At 37.2% G+C, this 19,922-nt stretch overlaps 1 protein-coding gene and 2 pseudogenes across 1 annotated transcript; 2 read left to right on the top strand and 1 right to left on the bottom strand.

Annotated features, from left to right (window-relative positions):
- The first annotated feature begins 3,585 nt into the window (after nt 1-3,585).
- Nucleotides 3,586-6,178, top strand: LOC120127838 (receptor-like protein kinase THESEUS 1). Its single transcript, XM_039145650.1, has one exon. It carries the CDS (start codon nt 3,601-3,603, stop codon nt 6,124-6,126), a length of 2,526 nt encoding a protein of 841 aa, XP_039001581.1. The 5' UTR covers nt 3,586-3,600; the 3' UTR covers nt 6,127-6,178.
- A 347-nt stretch (nt 6,179-6,525) lies between these two features.
- On the bottom strand, nt 6,526-7,697 carry LOC120127839 (annotated as a pseudogene).
- A 7,272-nt stretch (nt 7,698-14,969) lies between these two features.
- Nucleotides 14,970-17,422, top strand: LOC120127721 (annotated as a pseudogene).
- The last annotated feature ends 2,500 nt before the right edge of the window (nt 17,423-19,922 follow it).

Below are 19,922 nucleotides of genomic sequence, written 5' to 3'. Positions count from 1 at the left end.
ATGATGAATTGTCCTTATGGGTTATGAATCATGAATCAAGTACATCTGTATTTCCTGATATCTTTGAAATGTGTGAATGAAATAAAGACTGTTGGAAGATCTATTCAGCGATGATTATGGGGATGATCTATGGTTTTGCATTATGGTATTAAAGAGTGAATACATACTGGAAGGATAATGAATTGACTTGTTAACATGTATCAGTTTGGGAGTTGTGTAACTCGAGTTGTTTGATAATACGATCGATAGTCATAGATTGTAAATGACTTGAATCTTTGATTCTATATTTTCATCTAAAATCACTTCGGTCATGTTTGAAAATGCAAGTAACGCAGAAGGAAAAGATTCTGAATACCTCATTTGGTTCAATTGGGCTGAAATCCTATGAATTCAAAGTATATTCCTGAATACCCCTGATTGTTTGGGTAATGAAATCACTCGTAGTAAATCTGAATTTAGAATTATTATGAATAAAGATTCCTGAACGTTTTCCTGATGCACATGAAAACTTAGTGGAATTCTAAAGTATCAATTTGAAATGTCTGATTAGATCAGTTAGAAATCGATTCTCTTCAATAAGATCTTATTCCTGGAATCCGATCAAATTGCACAAGTTCATGTTATCCATATTGATAACTAAAAATGCATCTGAAAAATATTTGGATTCTCTAGTGTGTTCTTTATATTTTAAAAATTTGTTTTATTGTTTTAACATGTGGTACACTGAAATCTATGGTTACTATTTTATGGATGCACAACGATGATGGCTTATGGAATTGTATTATTGTATAAAATGTATCTTGGAGATACATATTTGTAAAGTACAGCTCTGATCAAGCTGGAAAATTTTTATGGACCTAATGTGACTCTTAGGTAGGCTCTGCGGCCTTGAGATCATTCTCGGGTAGGCCCTGCGGCCCTAAGATGTGTTCTTAGGTAGGCCCCATGGCCCCGAACTTTCTTGGGTAGGCTCTTAGGCCCTAAGATGTTCCCTTAGGTTAACTCTTTGTACGATGGTTCTAAAAATACGAGTTTAAAAATCTCTACTGCAGTATGGTTTATGGATTTACTGAACTATCATTTGATTAGTGTACCTATTATGATTTTATCGTACTGATGGAACACACTAGACATCCTATTCGACCTCATGAAAACGTGATTGTATGAAAGGTTTCTTATGAACTGAGATTCATGGCTTCTACTCGATGAACTACTAATGGAACCCCAGATTATTCCGCAATTGGTATACATTTGATTCAATAAGGAAATTATGGCTTCCCATTTATCTGTATGTCCTGTAGCATCATCTAGTAGTTTTGTATTACTGAGTTTTTCGAAGCTCACTCTATTACTCACCATTGCAGGTTAAAAGATAGTACCAGTACAATTATCAACATCAGTAAGGAGTTCTTCCGGCGTTGCTTGCAGAGTATGGTACATGTGATTAGGGGGCATGTAATTGTATTTTGTTTTATATATGAGTCTGAAAATTTGTTTTATTTCGAATACTGCTAAATTTTATTTTGTACTCATAAATGATTTTATGAGTTTACATGTTTTAAGAAAAATTTTAAAATTTTCCACTATTTTTTTCGGTGGGTCGCTCCGGTGGCCCTATTGTGACACTCCAGATCGGATCGGGCTATCCACATCGGTCTGAGGGTCTAAGGGGGTTACACTGGGCCTTGGTCACTGGTCGACGACGAGTCAGTCGAATGAGACAGCGCACTCCAACGGTTGTCGGACGACGCTGAATCGGAGGGGACTACGACGACTAAGATAAATAATTTGGGGGAAATTTTGGATCACGATGGTTCTAATATTTTATTTTTTACTTACAGGAAAAATGGTAAAATTCAGGGTTAAGTCCCTGAACTTCCCACAAGTTCCAAAACAAGCTACAACTTTTAAAAATTTACAATTTGGTTCTCAATTTCTCCCTTGTTACTACTTTAATTCGATACTTAAAATTATTAAAATTTAGCCCATAAATTGAGGTGTGACACAATAAGTATACACTTAACCTTTAGAGGGCCAAGTGCATCCGCTCCTGTATCAAATAAAAAAAAACAATGTGTTTAAAGAATCACATGTATTTGTACTTGTGCCTTTTTCCGTATTAAAATGTGATTTCAATACACATCGTATATAATTATTTTTTTAATATAATTAACATTTTAAATATATTTTTTATTTTATTCCTACATAATTAAACTTTAAATTAAAATATATCTAAATTTATAAAATATGTGATCCAATAATACATGTTATTTATTAATTAGATATGTCACCTAAGATATAAATTATCTAATCCGCTGTTCTTTTTACAAATATGTTTATTGAATATATTTTTGATAAAATTAGAGAAATATAGTGGAGAATCATGTTTTTATATCTTGTCCGCTGTTCTTTTTACAAATATGTTAATGGATATATTTTTGATAAAATTAGAGAAATATAGTGGAGAATCATGCAAATATGATTGGTTGAAAATTATTTAATGATTTATGATATTTGTTAGAATTGATTAGGAATTTAGCACACGGATATGATAAATTTTATGGACGAATTCTATAAAGTATAGTTTTTTATTGGAGCTCGTCAATCTAAACAATAAACTCTAATAAAAAATAATATATTATAAAACTCATCATGTTTAAATAATAAGTTCTTAATCTACTATAACAAATACATTAAGTCTTTAAATAATTTTTCATCCATCATATAATTTTAATTTATAGATTATTTTACTGAATTTACCTATATTTTATTATACGTGACGTTAAAAGATTTCATTTTAATAGATAAATGAGAATACTATAATTTCGATATTTAATTTCTTACCGTTCTATTTGGATAAAGTAGCCTCACTTCCAGGACTTTTATGAAGCTTTCTGATATTAAAAGATCAGAAGTTTATGAAAAGCTTAGTCAAAAAACAAAAAAATATTTACCGAGTTTGAGAGAGAGAAACAGCTGTATTTTTATGGGAAGTGATACATTACCAGGCCGCTTCAAATACATTGAAAATGTACCGTATCTTATTTTTCTTTCTTCTAAATTAGTAGTGGGTCCTCTGAGTTTTCTCTGTAATCACAGCCTCATCAACAGCCTGGAAAAGTTGGGTTATATGCACTGCCGAAGCAGCTTGCACTTTCGTTTTTCTTAAAGGGTTCTTAATATTTTCTTGGTGACATTCACATTTTCTAACTGGGAACATTTTGTTGAGGAAACCCAAGAAGACTTCGAACTCAAAAACCTCATTGCAGGGAATAGTTGCTTGTTTTCATTTGTGAGGTAAGGGCATTGATGAAGTTTTGATCTTTGAAGTAAAGTTTATGTATTTACATTGTGTTGTAATGTTAATTAGATCCGAGTCTTGGAAAGACATGAACTTTGAAGGCTTGAAATTGAATCACTGGGATTTTTAGGAGGTTTTTTTAGGTTAATTCTTTTGTAGTTTTGTGGTATTGGGGTTTTTTTTCTTTAAATCTTAGTTTACTTGGTTTCAAGCAGTGTTTTTATTATTTGTTGAGTTGGGAGTTGGGAATTGAAATTGTATTAGGCATTTGAATTATTGTAAAACAGTAAAAGTTGAAGATGACAATAGGGTATTTGGTTCTGTTGGTTTTAGCTGTTATGTTGTTCGAGTTTCCGGACTATCGAATACATGCCGCATTCACGCCCGCCGATAACTACTTGATTGTTTGTGGTTCTTCAAAAGATGTCACATTCCTAGGTAGAACTTATGTTCCTGATCCAGGCCATTCTTCTCTTTCCTTGAAGAGTGGAAGTTCTTTTGTTGCTGGTTCTAATGCTAGTGTTCCTTCTGCGATATATCAATCGGCTCGAATCTTCTCTGGAATTGCTTCTTACAAGTTTGACATCAAGAAAGAAGGTCGGCATTGGGTCCGGCTCTACTTTTATCCTCTTTTGAAATCTGGCCAGGACTTGACATCTGCTCCTATAACGGTTGTCACTGATGATATTGTGCTCTTGAACAACTTCACTTTCAAGAACTATAACGGTTCTTTTTTGTTCAAGGAGTATGCAATCAATGTGACTTCAGACACATTGACTCTCACCTTCATTCCTTTAAACAATTCGGTTTCATTCGTTAATGCGATCGAAGTTGTCTCCATTCCTGATGCAATCTTTCCTGACCAGGCATTAGCTTTGAATCCATCTGCTCCTGTTAGTGGCCTTTCGGAATTCGCCATGGAGACTGTTTATCGATTAAACATGGGAGGGCCATTGATCACTGCTCAGAATGATACGCTCGGAAGAATTTGGGAGAATGATGTGAAATATCTCCATGTAAACAGTTCTGCTCTGAATGTTTCAGTCAATCCAGCTTCTATCAAATATACGGCTTCCGTTACACCGGAAACGGCACCGAATTGGGTCTATGCCACCGCCGAAGTCATGGGTGATGCAAATGTTCCCAGTATGACCTTCAATGTAACTTGGGTCTTCCAGGTTGATCCGAACTTCAGGTATTTGGTTCGGGTCCATTTTTGTGATATCACAAGTTCATCACTCAACACTTTGGTTTTCAACCTATACATAAATGACGATACTGCTCTTGCAAGTCTCGATCTATCCACATTGACTGGTGACCTAAATGTGCCTTACTTTAGGGACTTTATCTCCAATTCTTCGGTGGAATCCGATACTTTGACTGTTAGTATTGGTCCAGATACTATGGCGGACATCACTAATGCAACTATGAACGGATTGGAGATCATGAAAATCAGCAATGATGCTGGAAGCCTGGATGGCCTTTCTTCTATTAAGAATCTCCTTCCGAAGTCATCCTCCAAGAAAAACAAAATAGGGATAATAATTGGTTGTATTGTTGGAGTTGTAGCTGCAGTGGCATTAATCGGGTTTTGTTATTGTTGCCTGGTTGCAAGGAAGTCGAAAGCTACTCAACAAGGACATTCATGGTTACCTTTGCCCTTATACGGAAACTCTCTGACCATGACAAAAAATTCCACTACATCGCAGAAGAGTGGAACAGCAAGCTGCATCTCGTTGGCTTCCTCAAATCTGGGGCGGTTGTTCTCCTTCCAAGAAATCCTTGATGCTACCAACAAGTTTGATGAGAGTCTACTTCTTGGAGTTGGTGGTTTCGGAAGGGTCTACACCGGAACCCTTGAAGATGGGACTAAAGTTGCTGTCAAAAGAGGTAATCCCAGATCTGAACAAGGTCTTGCTGAATTCCGCACTGAAATTGAAATGCTGTCTAAACTTCGCCACCGCCACCTTGTCTCTCTTATTGGGTATTGTGATGAAAGATCGGAAATGATTCTTGTTTACGAGTATATGGCTAATGGACCGCTTAGAAGTCATCTTTACGGAACAAATCTACCTCCTTTATTGTGGAAGCAACGACTTGAAATATGCATTGGGGCTGCTAGGGGACTTCATTATCTCCACACCGGTGCAGCCCAAAGCATTATTCACCGTGATGTGAAGACAACAAACATTCTCTTGGATGAGAATTTTGTAGCCAAAGTTGCAGATTTCGGTCTTTCAAAAACCGGTCCAGCTTTAGATCAGACACATGTGAGTACTGCTGTTAAGGGTAGCTTTGGTTACCTTGATCCGGAATATTTCCGAAGGCAGCAGCTAACGGAAAAGTCCGATGTGTATTCATTTGGAGTGGTTTTGATGGAAGTTCTCTGCACTAGGCCTGCTTTAAATCCTGTTCTCCCAAGAGAACAAGTTAATATCGCGGAATGGGCAATGACTTGGAAGAAGAAAGGCATGTTGGATCAAATCATGGACTCTAACCTGTCAGGGAAAGTTAATCCAGCTTCTCTCAAGAAGTACGGAGAGACAGCAGAAAAGTGCCTAGCCGAGTATGGCGTTGACAGGCCATCAATGGGAGATGTATTATGGAACCTCGAATATGCTCTTCAGCTGGAGGAGACTTCATCAGCACTGATGGAACCCGATGATAACAGTACGAACCATATCCCTGCCATTCAGTTGACACCACTTGAGCCATTCGATAACAGTGTAAGCATGCTTGATGGTAATTCCGGCACTGATGATGATGCTGAAGATGCTGCCACCAGTGCAGTATTTTCACAACTCGTAAATCCTCGTGGGAGATAGATGACAATCAGTCCTGCTCGGTGATCTTAGCCGATGGACATCCTGCTAAAAACAAATACTTGGAAATATCCAAAGAGATTGAACGAAGTTTTTTTTTCTTTTTCTTACAGTTATTCTGTTTTTTCTTCCTGAAATTTTCGTCCATGATAAATTTAGTTTGTAATATAGTTGAGTGGTGGCTACCAACTAATCAACCCGAAACTCGTATGTAATGTACCATAATATTCCATTATTGTTGATTTAATTCAGGTTATGATTACATGGTTACCTGATAATGAATATCTTATTTGTCGTTTGTTCGTTGCATGAGTTAACTTTGTTTGATGAACTGCAACACTTGAATTTGATCATTTTCAGAGGAATGCAAAATGAAACATTACCATTAAACTGCAAGGCAACTTGCCATTGTTATTTCTTAAGGACAAGAATTTAGTTGTTTTTTGAGCATTTTACAGACCATGATTTATCTCCTACAAACTATTCCACTCCCACTTGAGGCTCCACTGGTGCAGTCTAGAGTGCCAAAGTCCATCAGCGATGAATCTCTTTGGTCCGATGCTATGGCTGTAGAGAATATACAGGAATAACAATTTGCAGCAAGGAGTGAAGAGGTTCGGTATTTGTCTTCCCCTCCGATTACTGGCATTGCGATCCCTGGCTTTGCAGGGTTCACAAAATCTGGCTGATAAGTCCTGCCAAGTACTCCTTCAACTTTAGAAGATAAACCGTAGAATTTGAATTGCAGCTCCAAGTGAGCAAAACAGTTGTTGGAGGGTATTTGGTAGTTATGGATCAGATCATCTTCCCTGGTCACGGGCACCACATTGACTGAAATCTCAGCAACATCAGGTAAAGTCACTAAGACACTATTTCTGTCAGATGTTCTCTCTACTGTAAGGTCACTTTCCGGGGATTGCCACGACGATAGATGTCCTTCTGGTAGAACAATATCATTACCATTGTATGAGAACTTGAGATGGTCAAATTCCTCATTCCAAGTTGCTGCATGTTTGGCCTCAAGAGAGAAGGTTTCAGAGCCGAAGAGGAGACCAATTGCTTGAATCCAAGTATAGTCCCGGCTTCGACCTGCTGGCCTAAGGCCAATGAACCTGGCATTGATTTGGAGATTGGGATCCGATACCAAGCTGAAATGCTCATTGCTCTTCCCATGGAAATAAAACACGATGCCATCACCACCGATGAATCTGGGGTCGAAGCATGCTGCACCGGGGGCATTGCAGTTCGGCTTTTTATCTATAACCACCAAAAACCAGACATTATAACAAACATACAAAATAAGTTCATGAAATGATTAGAGTGGATCTGTTTCTTACTTTTGCATTCGGCTTTGCATATGGGGGAATCACAATTAACATAGCAAACTTTGGCCTTGGGATGTGATGGATTCGACGACGGGCATTGAGGAGGCATTTCATGATCTTGAGAAAGCAAGGACTGTGACGCAAAAAACAACTCTTACGTTCTGCAGCCGCATGAATCTGCACCAGGGCTGATATGAGGAACAGCAAAACAATCAATGAGGAAGTATTGGCTAAGATCTTCATTTTCTGTTAAATGACGCTTATGCTCCAGGTATCCTTAAAAACCAACTTCAAGTGACTTATAATCTCTTCTGACAATCTTTACTTATTCAAGAATTTAGAAGAACATGGCCTCATTGGAGTATTTGCAGGAGTGGCCAATTGGTCAATGCTTCGGAATTCGTATTTGTGATTTAAAATTTGGCTGCTAACAATGCTCTAGGATGAATTCACTGTTAAGTGACCTTAAATCAAGTTTTTGGTCAAAGATCAGCCCATGTGGCACGGCGTAACTAAACCTCAAAGGTAAAATAAGATAATAACTACTAGTTGCTTTTGGTGGGGTGAGAGAATAGGATTCCCAATGCTTGAATCCAAGTAAAGTCTTGGATTCGGCCACCGGGTGGCCAACGCGGTTGTTGATTCGTAGATTGATATCGGAAACCAAGCTGAAATGCTCATTGCTATACCGTGGAAGTATAAACTTCTAATACAATGTCATCCCGGCCAATGAATCGAGGATTGTAGCATGCTGATCCAGACCAAGCTGATATACTTTGCGTTGGGACTAGATACAAATTCGACATGCTTGAAGGACCGAGTTGAATTGAACTAATGCCATGCCCTTTGAGCCAACTTAAAAGCTGAGAACGTAGTTGAATTTGTTTCTTTTATGTAGGCATAATGGCAATTTGAGCCCTCAATATTTACACTTTTTTCTCAATAAGGGTCCTTATTCTTTTCTTTAGATAAATTTGGCCTTGGGTCTTATTTATTTTAGTCAAATTGGTGTGATTTTAATGAAAATGACAACTCCATCATTAAATTTCCATGACAAATTTTTAACATCAATTCTCCAACTAACAAAAGACCCATTCTAAATCAATTACCAAATCCCCTCAATAGGACATTAATCCAAAGGATCCACATCAAAGCTCATGAGCCATACTAACTTTCGAAAAAAATCAATTTTTTTAGTCAAATTAAACATTTTTGTTCTATTATATTTGTTATGATCACAAAAATATAAATAATTGATAATTAAATTTTGTTATAAGTTATAGGAGGGTGAGAGAATAAATAATGAGAAGTAGAAACCATTTATCAAAATTTTATGGTTTGTAAAATATTATTTTAAAATTATAATTTAATTTAATTAATTTAATTTAATATACAAGTCATAGCATTTGTGTACTTGAAGGAAAAGGCGGAATAGATTTTGAACAGTGCAAATTTGCCTGAAGATGCTCATCTTATCCTACGCGACACCTGCTTATCCTACGCTTTAGTGACAGGGCGGATGTACATGGTTTCCTAGGAGAGCCATTGTTCACCCATTATTTTGAAAAAAATTAAATTTAGTTTAATTTATTAATAGGAATAGAAAAAAATAAGAAAATTTGCATACCCAAAATTTTTTAAAATAGAGTATTAAAATTTTGGACCCTCATTTTTTAATTTCTAGATCCGTCACTGTTTAGTGATGTGACTGATATCCACCCTTTTGTCCCAGAGTATATATATATATATATATATATATATATATATATATATATAAATCCCATAAACACCTTTTTTTATTTTATTTTGTGTGATTGTTTATTTTAGTTTGTTGGCGGAAGGAACCAGAAAAAGTTAAAATAGACACTTCAAAACCTTTTTTTCATGCTAGGAACCATATATATGTGTGTGTATAAATACTGAAACCCATTTCTATAAAACTCTAAAAGTTCTTTGCTGGTTTAGTGAGAAAGGCCTTGTTGAGGTTCGATTTTTCCTAGTCAAAAAGAAAAATTTGGTTTCATTGAGAATTCATTATTGGTCTAAGCTTTGAAGGAAATCTTTTTCCTGGTTTAAACTGTTGCGGAAGACGGCTATCGATAGAGCAAAATCGCAACTGATAATTTGAGAAAATAAAAATGAAGATAAAAAGAGACACAAAATTTACGTGGAAAACCCCTAAATAAAATAGGGTAAAAACCACGGGCAACGGTAGAAGAATTTCACTATGAGAAAATAGGAATTACAACCTCTCTCGATCTACCAAGGAGAAAACAATGATAATTCTCTCTCGATAAAAAGGAGAAAACAACTCTCAAGAAACTCTCTAAATTCTCTCTAGTATTGGAATAAAGCTAGAATGCTTTGGGATGATTTTAAAGCTAAATGAGCTAGGGTATTTATAGTTGAAACTTAAGGACTAATCTTATAAATACCCTAAATTACAATGACTAAAATTAATTATCCCATTACCCAATTTCAACAAAAATTAGGTGCCTAATTTTTGACTTTGACAAAGCACCATTTGGTGCCTAATTTGGTGCCTAAATTATTTGACTTTTAACAATCTCCCACTTGAAGATTTGATTGGAATAATCATATCTTCACACCATTCTTTCTACCTTGTACCTTCATGTTGCTTGCGTTTCTGACAGGCCACAGGAGGATCGACACCAGGTAAATTTATCAGCATTGATTGCCTTCGTCATGAAATCTGCTATGTTGTCTTTGGTATGGATCTTCTGCATATCTACCGTTCCTTCTTCAACCTTTTCACGAATGAAATGGTACTGAACTCGTATGTGCTTTGTCCTTGAATGAAATGCTGGATTCCTTGCTAGATGCAAGGGGGCTTTGACTGTCACAAAACAGAGAGACATACTCTTGATTGTGCCCAAGCTCCTCCAATAGCATCTTCAACCAAATTGCTTCTTTACTGGCTTGTGTAGTTGTTGCATATTCTGCCTCTGTTGTGGACTTAGCCACAAATGACTGTAATTTTGAAACCCAACTTACAGCTCCACCAACAATTTTGAACACATATCCTGTAGTAGATTTGCTTTTATCCAAATCCCCTGCATAGTCAGAATCTACATAACCATTGATTATTAAGTTTGATCATCTGTAACATAATGCAATATTTGAGGTCCCTTTGATGTATCTGAGGATCCTCTTTACAATATTCCAATGCTCTTTGCCTGGATTCGCCATGTATCGACTAACCACTCCCACTGCTTGTGCAATGTCTGGTCTTGTGCATATCATAGCGAACATTAAACTTCCCACTGCTGATGCATACGGTACTCGAGATATCTCCATCATCTCTTCTTCACTGCTAGGACTCATACTGGAGGATAATTTGAAGTTAATAGGAAGATGGGTAGAAATTGGCTTACAATCTTGCATGTTGAATCGTGACAAGATCTTCTTCAAGTAATTCTTTTGTGAAAGCCAAATCTTCCTATTACTTCTGTCTCGGTGAATTTGCATCCCTAGAATCTTGTTTGCTGATCCCAAGTCCTTCATTTCAAATTCCCTAGCCAGTTGTGCCTTCAATTCTTTAATATGATCTTTGTTGGGGGTCCTGCAACCAACATGTCATCCATATACAACAGCAAAATAACAAAATCGTTATCACCAGACCTCTTGAAATAAGCACAAGGGTCTGCATTAAGTCTGTTGTATCCAAGGCACATAATGAAAGAATCAAATCTCTTATACCAACACCTCGGCGCCTGCTTTAGACCGTACAGAGATTTGTTCAACCTGCAAACCAAGTTCTTCTTTTCTTTTTCTTCAAAACCTTCAGGCTGGAGCATATAAATTTCTTCTTCAAGATTTCCATGAAGAAAAGCTGTTTTAACTTCTAGCTGCTCTAGATGTAAGTCCAATGTAGCACACATTGCCAAAACTACTCGAACTATTGCTAGTCGAACCACAGGAGAAAATATTTCATTGAAATCAATACTTTCTTTTTGAGCATATCCTTTGACCACCAGTCTTGCACGATACCTCTCAACTTGATCGTCACCATTTCGCTTGATTTTGAAGACCCATTTGTTACCAATTGGCTTCATTCCTTGTGTAGTGGCACAAGGTCTCATGTATTATTTTTATGAAGGGCTTCGATTTCTTCTTGCATCGCCATCATCCACAGTGAAGCATCTGAGCTATTTATTGCCTCATGGTATGTTGATGGCTCACCGTCCTCTGTTAAAAGGCAATATGCAATATTACCTTCTATAACATAATCTGAGTACCAATTGAGACGTCTTCTCACACGATCTGATTGACGAGTTGTTGGAGCTTCAGAACTCTCTGGTTCTTGTTCATCATGCGCTGGTTCTGCTTCAGAAGAATCTCTTTCTTCAAACTATTTTTCCACATGTATCTGAGTAGTCTTTGACTTTTCAGCGCTATCATCGTCTTCTTTTCTTTGTAGTTTATCTTCTACAAAGATAACATCTCTACTAATGATCACTTTGTGGGCAGTGGGATCCCACAAGCGATACCCCTTTACTCCATCAGCATACCCCAAGAATTTGCATTTCCTGGATTTTGGATCCAACTTTGAAATTTCTTGGGAGTTGTACATCACGTACACTATACTTCCAAATATATGGAGGTTTGAATAATCAGCTGGTTTTCCAGTCCACATCTCCATTGGTGTCTTCAACTCTATTGCAGTTGATGGAGCTCGATTCACCAAATAACAGGCGGTATTGACTGCTTCTGTCCAGAATGATTTTTCTAGGCCTGCATCCCTCAACATTGCTCTTGTTCTTTCTAACAAGGTTCTGTTCATCCGCTCTGCCACTCCATTTTGTTGAGGAGTTTTCGCCACTGTGAACTGTCTTTTGATGCATTTTTCCTGCAAAAGTCATCAAATTCTTCGCTTGTGTATTCTCCTCCATTATCTGTTCTGAAACACTTGATCTTATTTCCAGAATCAAGTTCCACCCGCGCTTTGAAGTTTTTGAAAGTTGAAAACACGTCTGACTTCTTCTTAATAGGGTGCACCCAACATCTCCTGGAGTAGTCATCAATAAATGAGACAAAGTATTTTGCTCCACCTAGGGACGTTACTGGTGCTTGCCATACGTCAGAGTGAACCAATTCTAGAAAACTTTTGCCTCTAGAATTTGATGTGTTGAATTTCAACCGGTGCTGCTTACTTGTTATGCAATGCTCACACAAAGGAAGTGATACATTTGTTAAGCCTGAAAGTAGCTTTTGCTCCACAATGACTTTCATTCCTTGTTCTGACATGTGTCCAAGTTTCTGATGCCATAGCATTGCCGAATCTGAACTACATGAGGCAACAGAGGCTTCTGCTTCTACCAAAGTCTCTCCCTTCAGCATATACAAGTTTGCAGCTATTTTTTCGCCTTTCAGCACCACAAGCGCTCCACGAAACACCTTCATGATTCCTTTCCCGTGTTTCAATCTTGCTTGCATTATTATCCAACAATCCATAGGATAATAAATTTTTCTTCAGGCCTTTCACGTGCCGCACATCTCGAACAACTTTAATTGTTCCATCATACATCTTTAATTTGATGGTTCCCACACCAACGATCTCTAAGGCATGATCATTGCAACTATACACAGATCCTCCTGAGACAGGTTCATAATGATTGAACCATTCTCTTCTTGAGGTCATGTGATATGTCGCTCCCGAATCAATGAGCCATATATATGCAAATCTTTTTCTGCCTTCCACGATGGTTGACGCTTCACAGCATAGAGCATCTCCATCATCTGAAGTGTTTGCGGTATTGCCTTGTGGATTGGAGTTTTTATTTAGACTCCAATAATCCTTCTTCAAGTGACCCTTCTTTCCACAGTTGTAGCACTTTAAATTCTCCTTGCTCCTCGACTTCGATCTACCATGTTTGTGACTGCTGCTTTGGCCACGTTCTGTTGATCTCCCTCTCATCGTTGTCAACGCTTCTGCTTGTTGCAGATTTACTTGTCTGTCTTCCTTGTTCTTGCGCCAATTTTCTTCTTGTAGAACAACAGCTGCAACGTCATCGAAGACTAGACTGGTGACATTACTGTTTGTCAAGTTGATGATGAGTTGATCGTACGAATCCGGTAGACTTTGAAGTAGAAGTTCAGCACGTTCTTGTTCTCCTATTTTACAGCTTAAGGATGTAAGCTGAGAAAATAAGGTGTTCAGTGTATTTAAGTGCTCTGTCACTGAAGTAGATTCTGGCATATGGAGAGTGTACAATTTTCTCTTAAGGAAAATTTTATTGTGCAGCGACGTGGCCTCGTACAATTTGGTGAGATGGTCTCATATCTCTTTAGCTGTCTTCTCCTCCTCGATGCTTGACAATACTTCATCTGCTAATGCTAGATGAAAGTTTGCCATAGCATTCCCGTCCATTTCGATCCATTTGTTGTCATCTGTGAAATCCACTGGCCTTTCACTGATAGTTGCTAGACAACCGTCTTTCCTCAGGATGGCCTTCATCTTCAATTTCCACAATGAAAATTTCTCCCATTGAATTTTTCAATATCAAATTTCGTTGCCATAGCTTCTATTATTGATAGCTCCCACTATTTCACTATCGTGAATAGTTCTCTAGAACCTCACAGAATGGGTAATACCTTCTTATTTTCTTATGTTGGAGGATCCACCTTTTGGTGGCAACCACAAAGACAATAAACAGATATTATACACTCAAATCTGGCTTTGATACCAATTGTTGCGGAAGACGGCTATCGGATAGAGCAAAATCGCAACTGATAATTTGAGAAAATAAAAATGAAGATAAAAAGAGACCCAAAATTTACGTGGAGAACCCCTAAATAAAATAGGGTAAAAACCACAGGTAACGGTAGAATAATTTCACTATGAGAAAATAGGAATTACAACCTCTCTCGATCTACCAAGGAGAAAACAATGATAATTCTCTATCGATAAAAAGGAGAAAACAACTTCAAGAAACTCTCTAAATTCTCTCTAGTATTGGAAGAAAGCTAGAATGATTTGGGATGATTTTGAAGCTAAATGAGCTAGGGTATTTATAGTTGAAACTTAAGGACTAATCTTATAAATACCCTAAATTACAATTACTAAAATTAATTATCCCATTACCCAATTTCAACAAAAATTAGGTGTCTAATTTTTGACTTTGACAAAGCACCATTTGGTGCCTAAATTATTTGACTTTTAACATAAACTTGAACACTTAATTCAAGTAAATGTTTAAAGAGAATTCAAGGTTGAATCTTTTGAATGCTGAGTCTGGTCATGGATAACATAGGAATGTGGTGAACCCAACTTCGTTTTCTCGGGAATTGAACTAAGCTTGTACACTGTTGCTGGTTAATAGGAAACATATTCAAGTATTTACAGAGATTGAAGTGTTAGCATAAAGTTGTAGTTTCGATTTAAAACTATGTAGCCTAGCACTTGTATGAAGCTTTTAAAGATGGATTGGGAATATCAACCCTGCGCATTGATGTATATTTTCTTTCGTTTTGCTACAAGCAGTCAAGCACTGAGTTTTTATGGACTTTGAAGTGTCAGCACCAGTTCAAGTTTTGCATGCTGTATAACTGTAGAATTTTATTGGGAGTGTTAACACATAGAGTTGCTTTATTTGTCTGCACTGCAGGATGCAAAAGCTGCAGATTCTTTGTGCTCTGAATTTCGGGCCGTGGATAATTTGGTCGCTTGCAATTCCTTCCGTGTTCTTAAAGCTTTTCAAAACGCTAGGGTTGGATCTCACGTAAGTTGCATATTTATTTGCTGTTGGGAAACCTTGTCCTGCTTAAATATGTTATTAGAATATTTGAGGTATCTTATGGCATTGTACACACATACATGTGTACATACAACATGGCCCGTTATAATATATATCTCCTTAGGAAACCCTCCAATTTTTAATCGGCTAATAATGTTGGAGGGCATGGTGCCTTTATTTATATGCTTATTTTGTAACCAGCACTTTGCTGGGTGTACTGGCTATGGTCATGATGAAGCTGGTGGACGAGAAGCATTAGACCAAGCATTTGCGGAAATTGTTGGGGCTGAGTCGGCAATAGTGCGTTCTCAGGTTTGCTATATGTGCCTTCAACCTTTGGATATTATGAGTTCTTAATAGTTACCGCTAATTCTTATCATCCCTTTGGTCACCAGTTCTTCTCAGGTACTCATGCTATCACTTGTGCTCTGTTTGCTTTTCTAAGGCCAGGGGATGAGGTAAGCTATCTCGGTTGATTGTTCTGCACTACCTTGGTAGTTATACGGTATTGAATAGTTTTTATTCAACTAGAATATGCTCGAGATTAATTTGATTGTCAGCTTTTGACAGTGGCTGGTGCTCCTTATGACACCTTGGAGGAGGTTATCGGAAAGAGGGATTCTCACGGAGTTGGCTCCCTGAAAGATTTTGGTGTCATGTATCGGGAAGTTCCTGTATGTTGCTAATAATCATACCTAATAAGTTTCACCGTCTGGTTGCAAATGTTCTCGGAGTTTATGTTCTTATAGCTTGCCGAAGATGGTGGACTTGACTGGGAGGTGCTCACGGGTGCTTTAAGACCTCATACAAAATGTGCTCTCATACAGAGATCATGTGGTTATTCATGGCGTCAGAGTTTAAGCCTAAAAGAGATAGGGAGGGCAGTAAAGATAATTAAGGTAAACTGTTCGGATTCCGCAAATATGGTAGGAACTTGATTGAATTGAGTCATTGAAATTATCTCATTGCCACAATAATATCTCTGAGAGGGTCTAGGCTTGAGATGACCTCATTACAACTTACACCGCCAAATATTGTTTTGCTTTGCGTGGAATGTTGATATTAGTTCAATTAAGTACTTATTTAACTTTCTTCTGTCTGAAAGGTGGAAAAGGAAGATTTTAGAAAAAGGAGACATGGGAGATTATCTTGAATTTTTTTATACATTAGCATCTTGTTTAATTACAATCATTTTCTGTTTTTTTTTCTTTTTAGTTTGGAAATGGTAATGGTCCACCCAGCTAACATTCCCTCTCAATTCTCTTTTGTTTTGAACAGATGCAGAACCCCAATTGTTGGTCATGGTGGATAATTGCTATGGTGAATTTGTGGAAAGCATTGAGCCTCCAATGGTGGTTGGTGGAGTACTTCACTTCTTCTCTTTTTCTTCTTTTTATTCTGTTGAAGAAGGGTCACAATGGTTTTTAATCGTGGGAGAGGGTGCAGATTTGATTGCGCGAAGTTCGATAAAGAATCCCGGTGGAAATGTTGCACCATGTGGTGGATATGTTGCCGGCAGGAAAAAATGGGTTGATGCTGCAGCAGCTCATTTATCAGCACCAGGACTAGGAGTTGACTGTGGCTCAACACCTGGTGATATTATGCGTGCCTTTTTCCAGGGTTTGTTTCTTGCACTACAAACGGTTGGTGAAGCAGTTAAGGTGCATTGAACATGTTCTTAGCCCGCTAATTTCGTTTATTTATTATTCCGTTTTCCCCTTCTTTGTGGCAATCAAAAACATGTATTCTTTTTTATTTTCAGGGAACCTTTCTGGTTGCTGAAGTTATGGCTTCTAAAGGGTATAAGGTGCAGCCTCTTTCACGAGTCCCCCGCAACGATACAGTACAGGTTTACTTTCTTACTGTTCATTGTTAACCTATTTTTATATATGCTATATATTAAGCGTATCATTGTTTCAAGAAATGGTTCTACATTCTGATTGGTTCATCGGTATTTTCTTTTTTGCTACATTTTTTTCTACAAAATGATGAAGACATTCAGAAAAATCATTTTGCTCTTCTTTTAAGGCAGTGCAGCTTGGAAGTCGGGAACTTCTCCTTGCTTTCTGTGAAGCTGTACAGAGCTCTCCCGTAGGTTCATTCACCAAGCCGGTTGCTGGTACAACTCCGTGATATGCATCAGAGGACTGGTCATATTTTACCTCCACATTTATCTTTTACTGCACTGGGAAACTATTATTTAGATGCAATCCCTAAAGAAAATACAAGTTCTTTACAATACCATAAGGTGCAAATTGCACGTATGTATACTTGGGAATCCAATCCCAATTCTTAAGATTGGCGTCCTAAGTTAAACAAAGAGTAGTCCAACTCTCAGCCAAATTAGAGTTTTCAAGTACAATTACCAAAAAGTTCTATTCTTTTTTTTCCTCGTATTATTTATAGAGAATTGTTCATATTTTTTATCAGGTAATTTTTGCAGATGGAACCTTCATTGATGGGAGTACAAAGAGAACCGTATGCCGAGTTTTGCCAGGTTTGTATTTTAATGAAATTCCTTGCCTGGTGTGTTCTACTTGCTATCACAGCTGAAACCAGTAAATTTATCGTTTAACATGTTTGTGTCTGTTCCATATCATATCATATCTCCTATGTATATAGGGTTACCCACTGGACTCGATGGGGACTAGTTCTGGATGATGTTCTGAAATCTCTCTGATATGATAATTGAATTTTGAGCAAATACGAGGCAAATATGTTTTATTGAAATTCATCAGAACATTTGTTGGCATTATAAGTAGAGTTTATTGCCAAAGTTTTTCTTAAACACGGGATTAAAGGTCGGTCGATCTATCTGGAATTTTTGAGGTAATGAGGCATTCTTTAAACATCCTGACATCAATGTTTATGGCTCATTATCAGTTGGAACATCTTCGAAGTTTGGATGCATGAAACATCAAGAAATGGATGCTGGACAAACTTTATATGTTCATTTTGGACTACATGCTTGTTTAATTATAAAACAATAAATGTATGATCAAATTTCGATTCAATCAATGGGTATTCAGTTGATCTTTTTTCTTCTTCTTTTTTGGTAAACGATATTCAGTTAATCTTTGATATTTATTCCCTTAAATTTATTTGAGTATAATTATAATTATAAATTTATATTTATACTTAAATTATATATATATTCAAGTTGAAGTTAACCTATAAGCTCATTGGAAGCTTAAGTTACATGTTAATTATTGAGACAAAACATCATCGGAGTAGATATCCGGTTGCCACAAGAAAAAAAAGGATGATATCAACGGAGAGCACACGTGGCACACCTCCAAAGTGTTGCGGAAGACGGCTATCGGATAGAGCAAAATCGCAACTATAATTTGAGAAAATAAAAATGAAGATAAAAGGGACACAAAATTTACGTGGAAAACCCCTAAAATTATTAGGGTAAAAACCACGGGCAACGGTAGAAGAATTTCACTATGAGAAAATGGGAATTACAACCTCTCTCGATCTACCAAGGAGAAAACAATGATAATTTTCTCTTGATAAAAAAGGAGAAAACAACTCTCAAGAAACTCTCTAAATTCTCTCTAGTATTGGAAGAAAGCTAGAATGCTTTGGGATGGTTTTGAAGCTAAATGAGCTAGGGTATTTATAGTAGAAGCTTTAAGGACTAATCTTATAAATACCCTAAATTACAATGACTAATTGCATAGTTTTACCATCCAAAAATTCAACAAAAGTTGGCTACCTAAATATGACCATTTAGCCGCCCATGTTTTGTTTACTTTCAACAATCTCTCACTTGAAGATTTGATTGGAACAATCATATCTTCACACCATTCTTTCTATCTTGTACCATCATGTTGGTTACGTCTCTGACAGACCACAGGAGGATTGACACCAGGTAAATTTATCCGCGTTGATCGCCTTCGTCAAGAAATTTGCTATGTTGTCTTTGGTATGAATTTTCTGTATATCTACCGTCACTTCTTCCACCTTTTCACGAATGAAGTGGTACTGAATTCGTATGTACTTTGTCCTTGAATGAAATGTTGGATTCCTTGCTAGATGCAAGGCGCTTTGACTGTCACAAAATAAAGCGACATACTCTTGATTGTGCCCAAGCTCCTCCAATAGCATCTTCAACCAAATTGCTTCTTTACTGGCTTGTGTAGCTGCTACATATTCTGCCTCTGTTGTGGATGTAGCCACAACTGACTGCAATTTTGAAACCCAGCTTACAGCTCCACCATCAATTTTGAACACATATCCTGTAGTAGATTTTCTTTTATCCAAATCTCCTGCATAGTCAGAATCTACATACCCATTGATTAATAAGTTTGATCCTCCGTAACATAATGCAACATTTGAGGTCCCTTTGATGTATCTCAGAATCCTCTTTACTGTATTTCAATGCTCTTTGCCTGGATTTTCCATGTACCGACTAACCACTCTCACTGCTTGTGCAATGTCTGGTCTTGTGCATATCATAGCGAACATTAAACTTCCCACTGCTGATGCATATGGTACTCGAGACATCTCCATCCTCTCTTCTTCACTGCTAGGACTCATACTGGAGGATAATTTGAAGTTAATAGGAAGAGGGGTAGAAATTGGCTTACAATCTTGCATGCTGAATCGTGATAAGATTTTCTTCAAGTAATTCTTTTGTGAAAGCCAAATCTTCCTATTACTTCTGTCTCGATGAATTTGCATCCCTAGAATCTTGTTTGCTGATCCCAAG

Source organism: Hibiscus syriacus, unplaced genomic scaffold, assembly GCF_006381635.1.
Source record: "Hibiscus syriacus cultivar Baekdansim isolate YM2019G1 unplaced genomic scaffold, ASM638163v2 tig00110472_pilon, whole genome shotgun sequence".
NCBI lineage: Eukaryota > Viridiplantae > Streptophyta > Magnoliopsida > Malvales > Malvaceae > Hibiscus > Hibiscus syriacus.
The sequence above is the reverse complement of the archived record's forward strand: the minus strand, read 5'-3'. Positions and strand labels throughout refer to the sequence as shown.

What these genes read in the sequence shown, in the direction of transcription:
- LOC120127838 (XM_039145650.1), top strand. Translation starts at nt 3,601, where the DNA reads ATGACAATAGGGTATTTGGTTCTGTTGGTTTTAGCTGTTATGTTGTTC.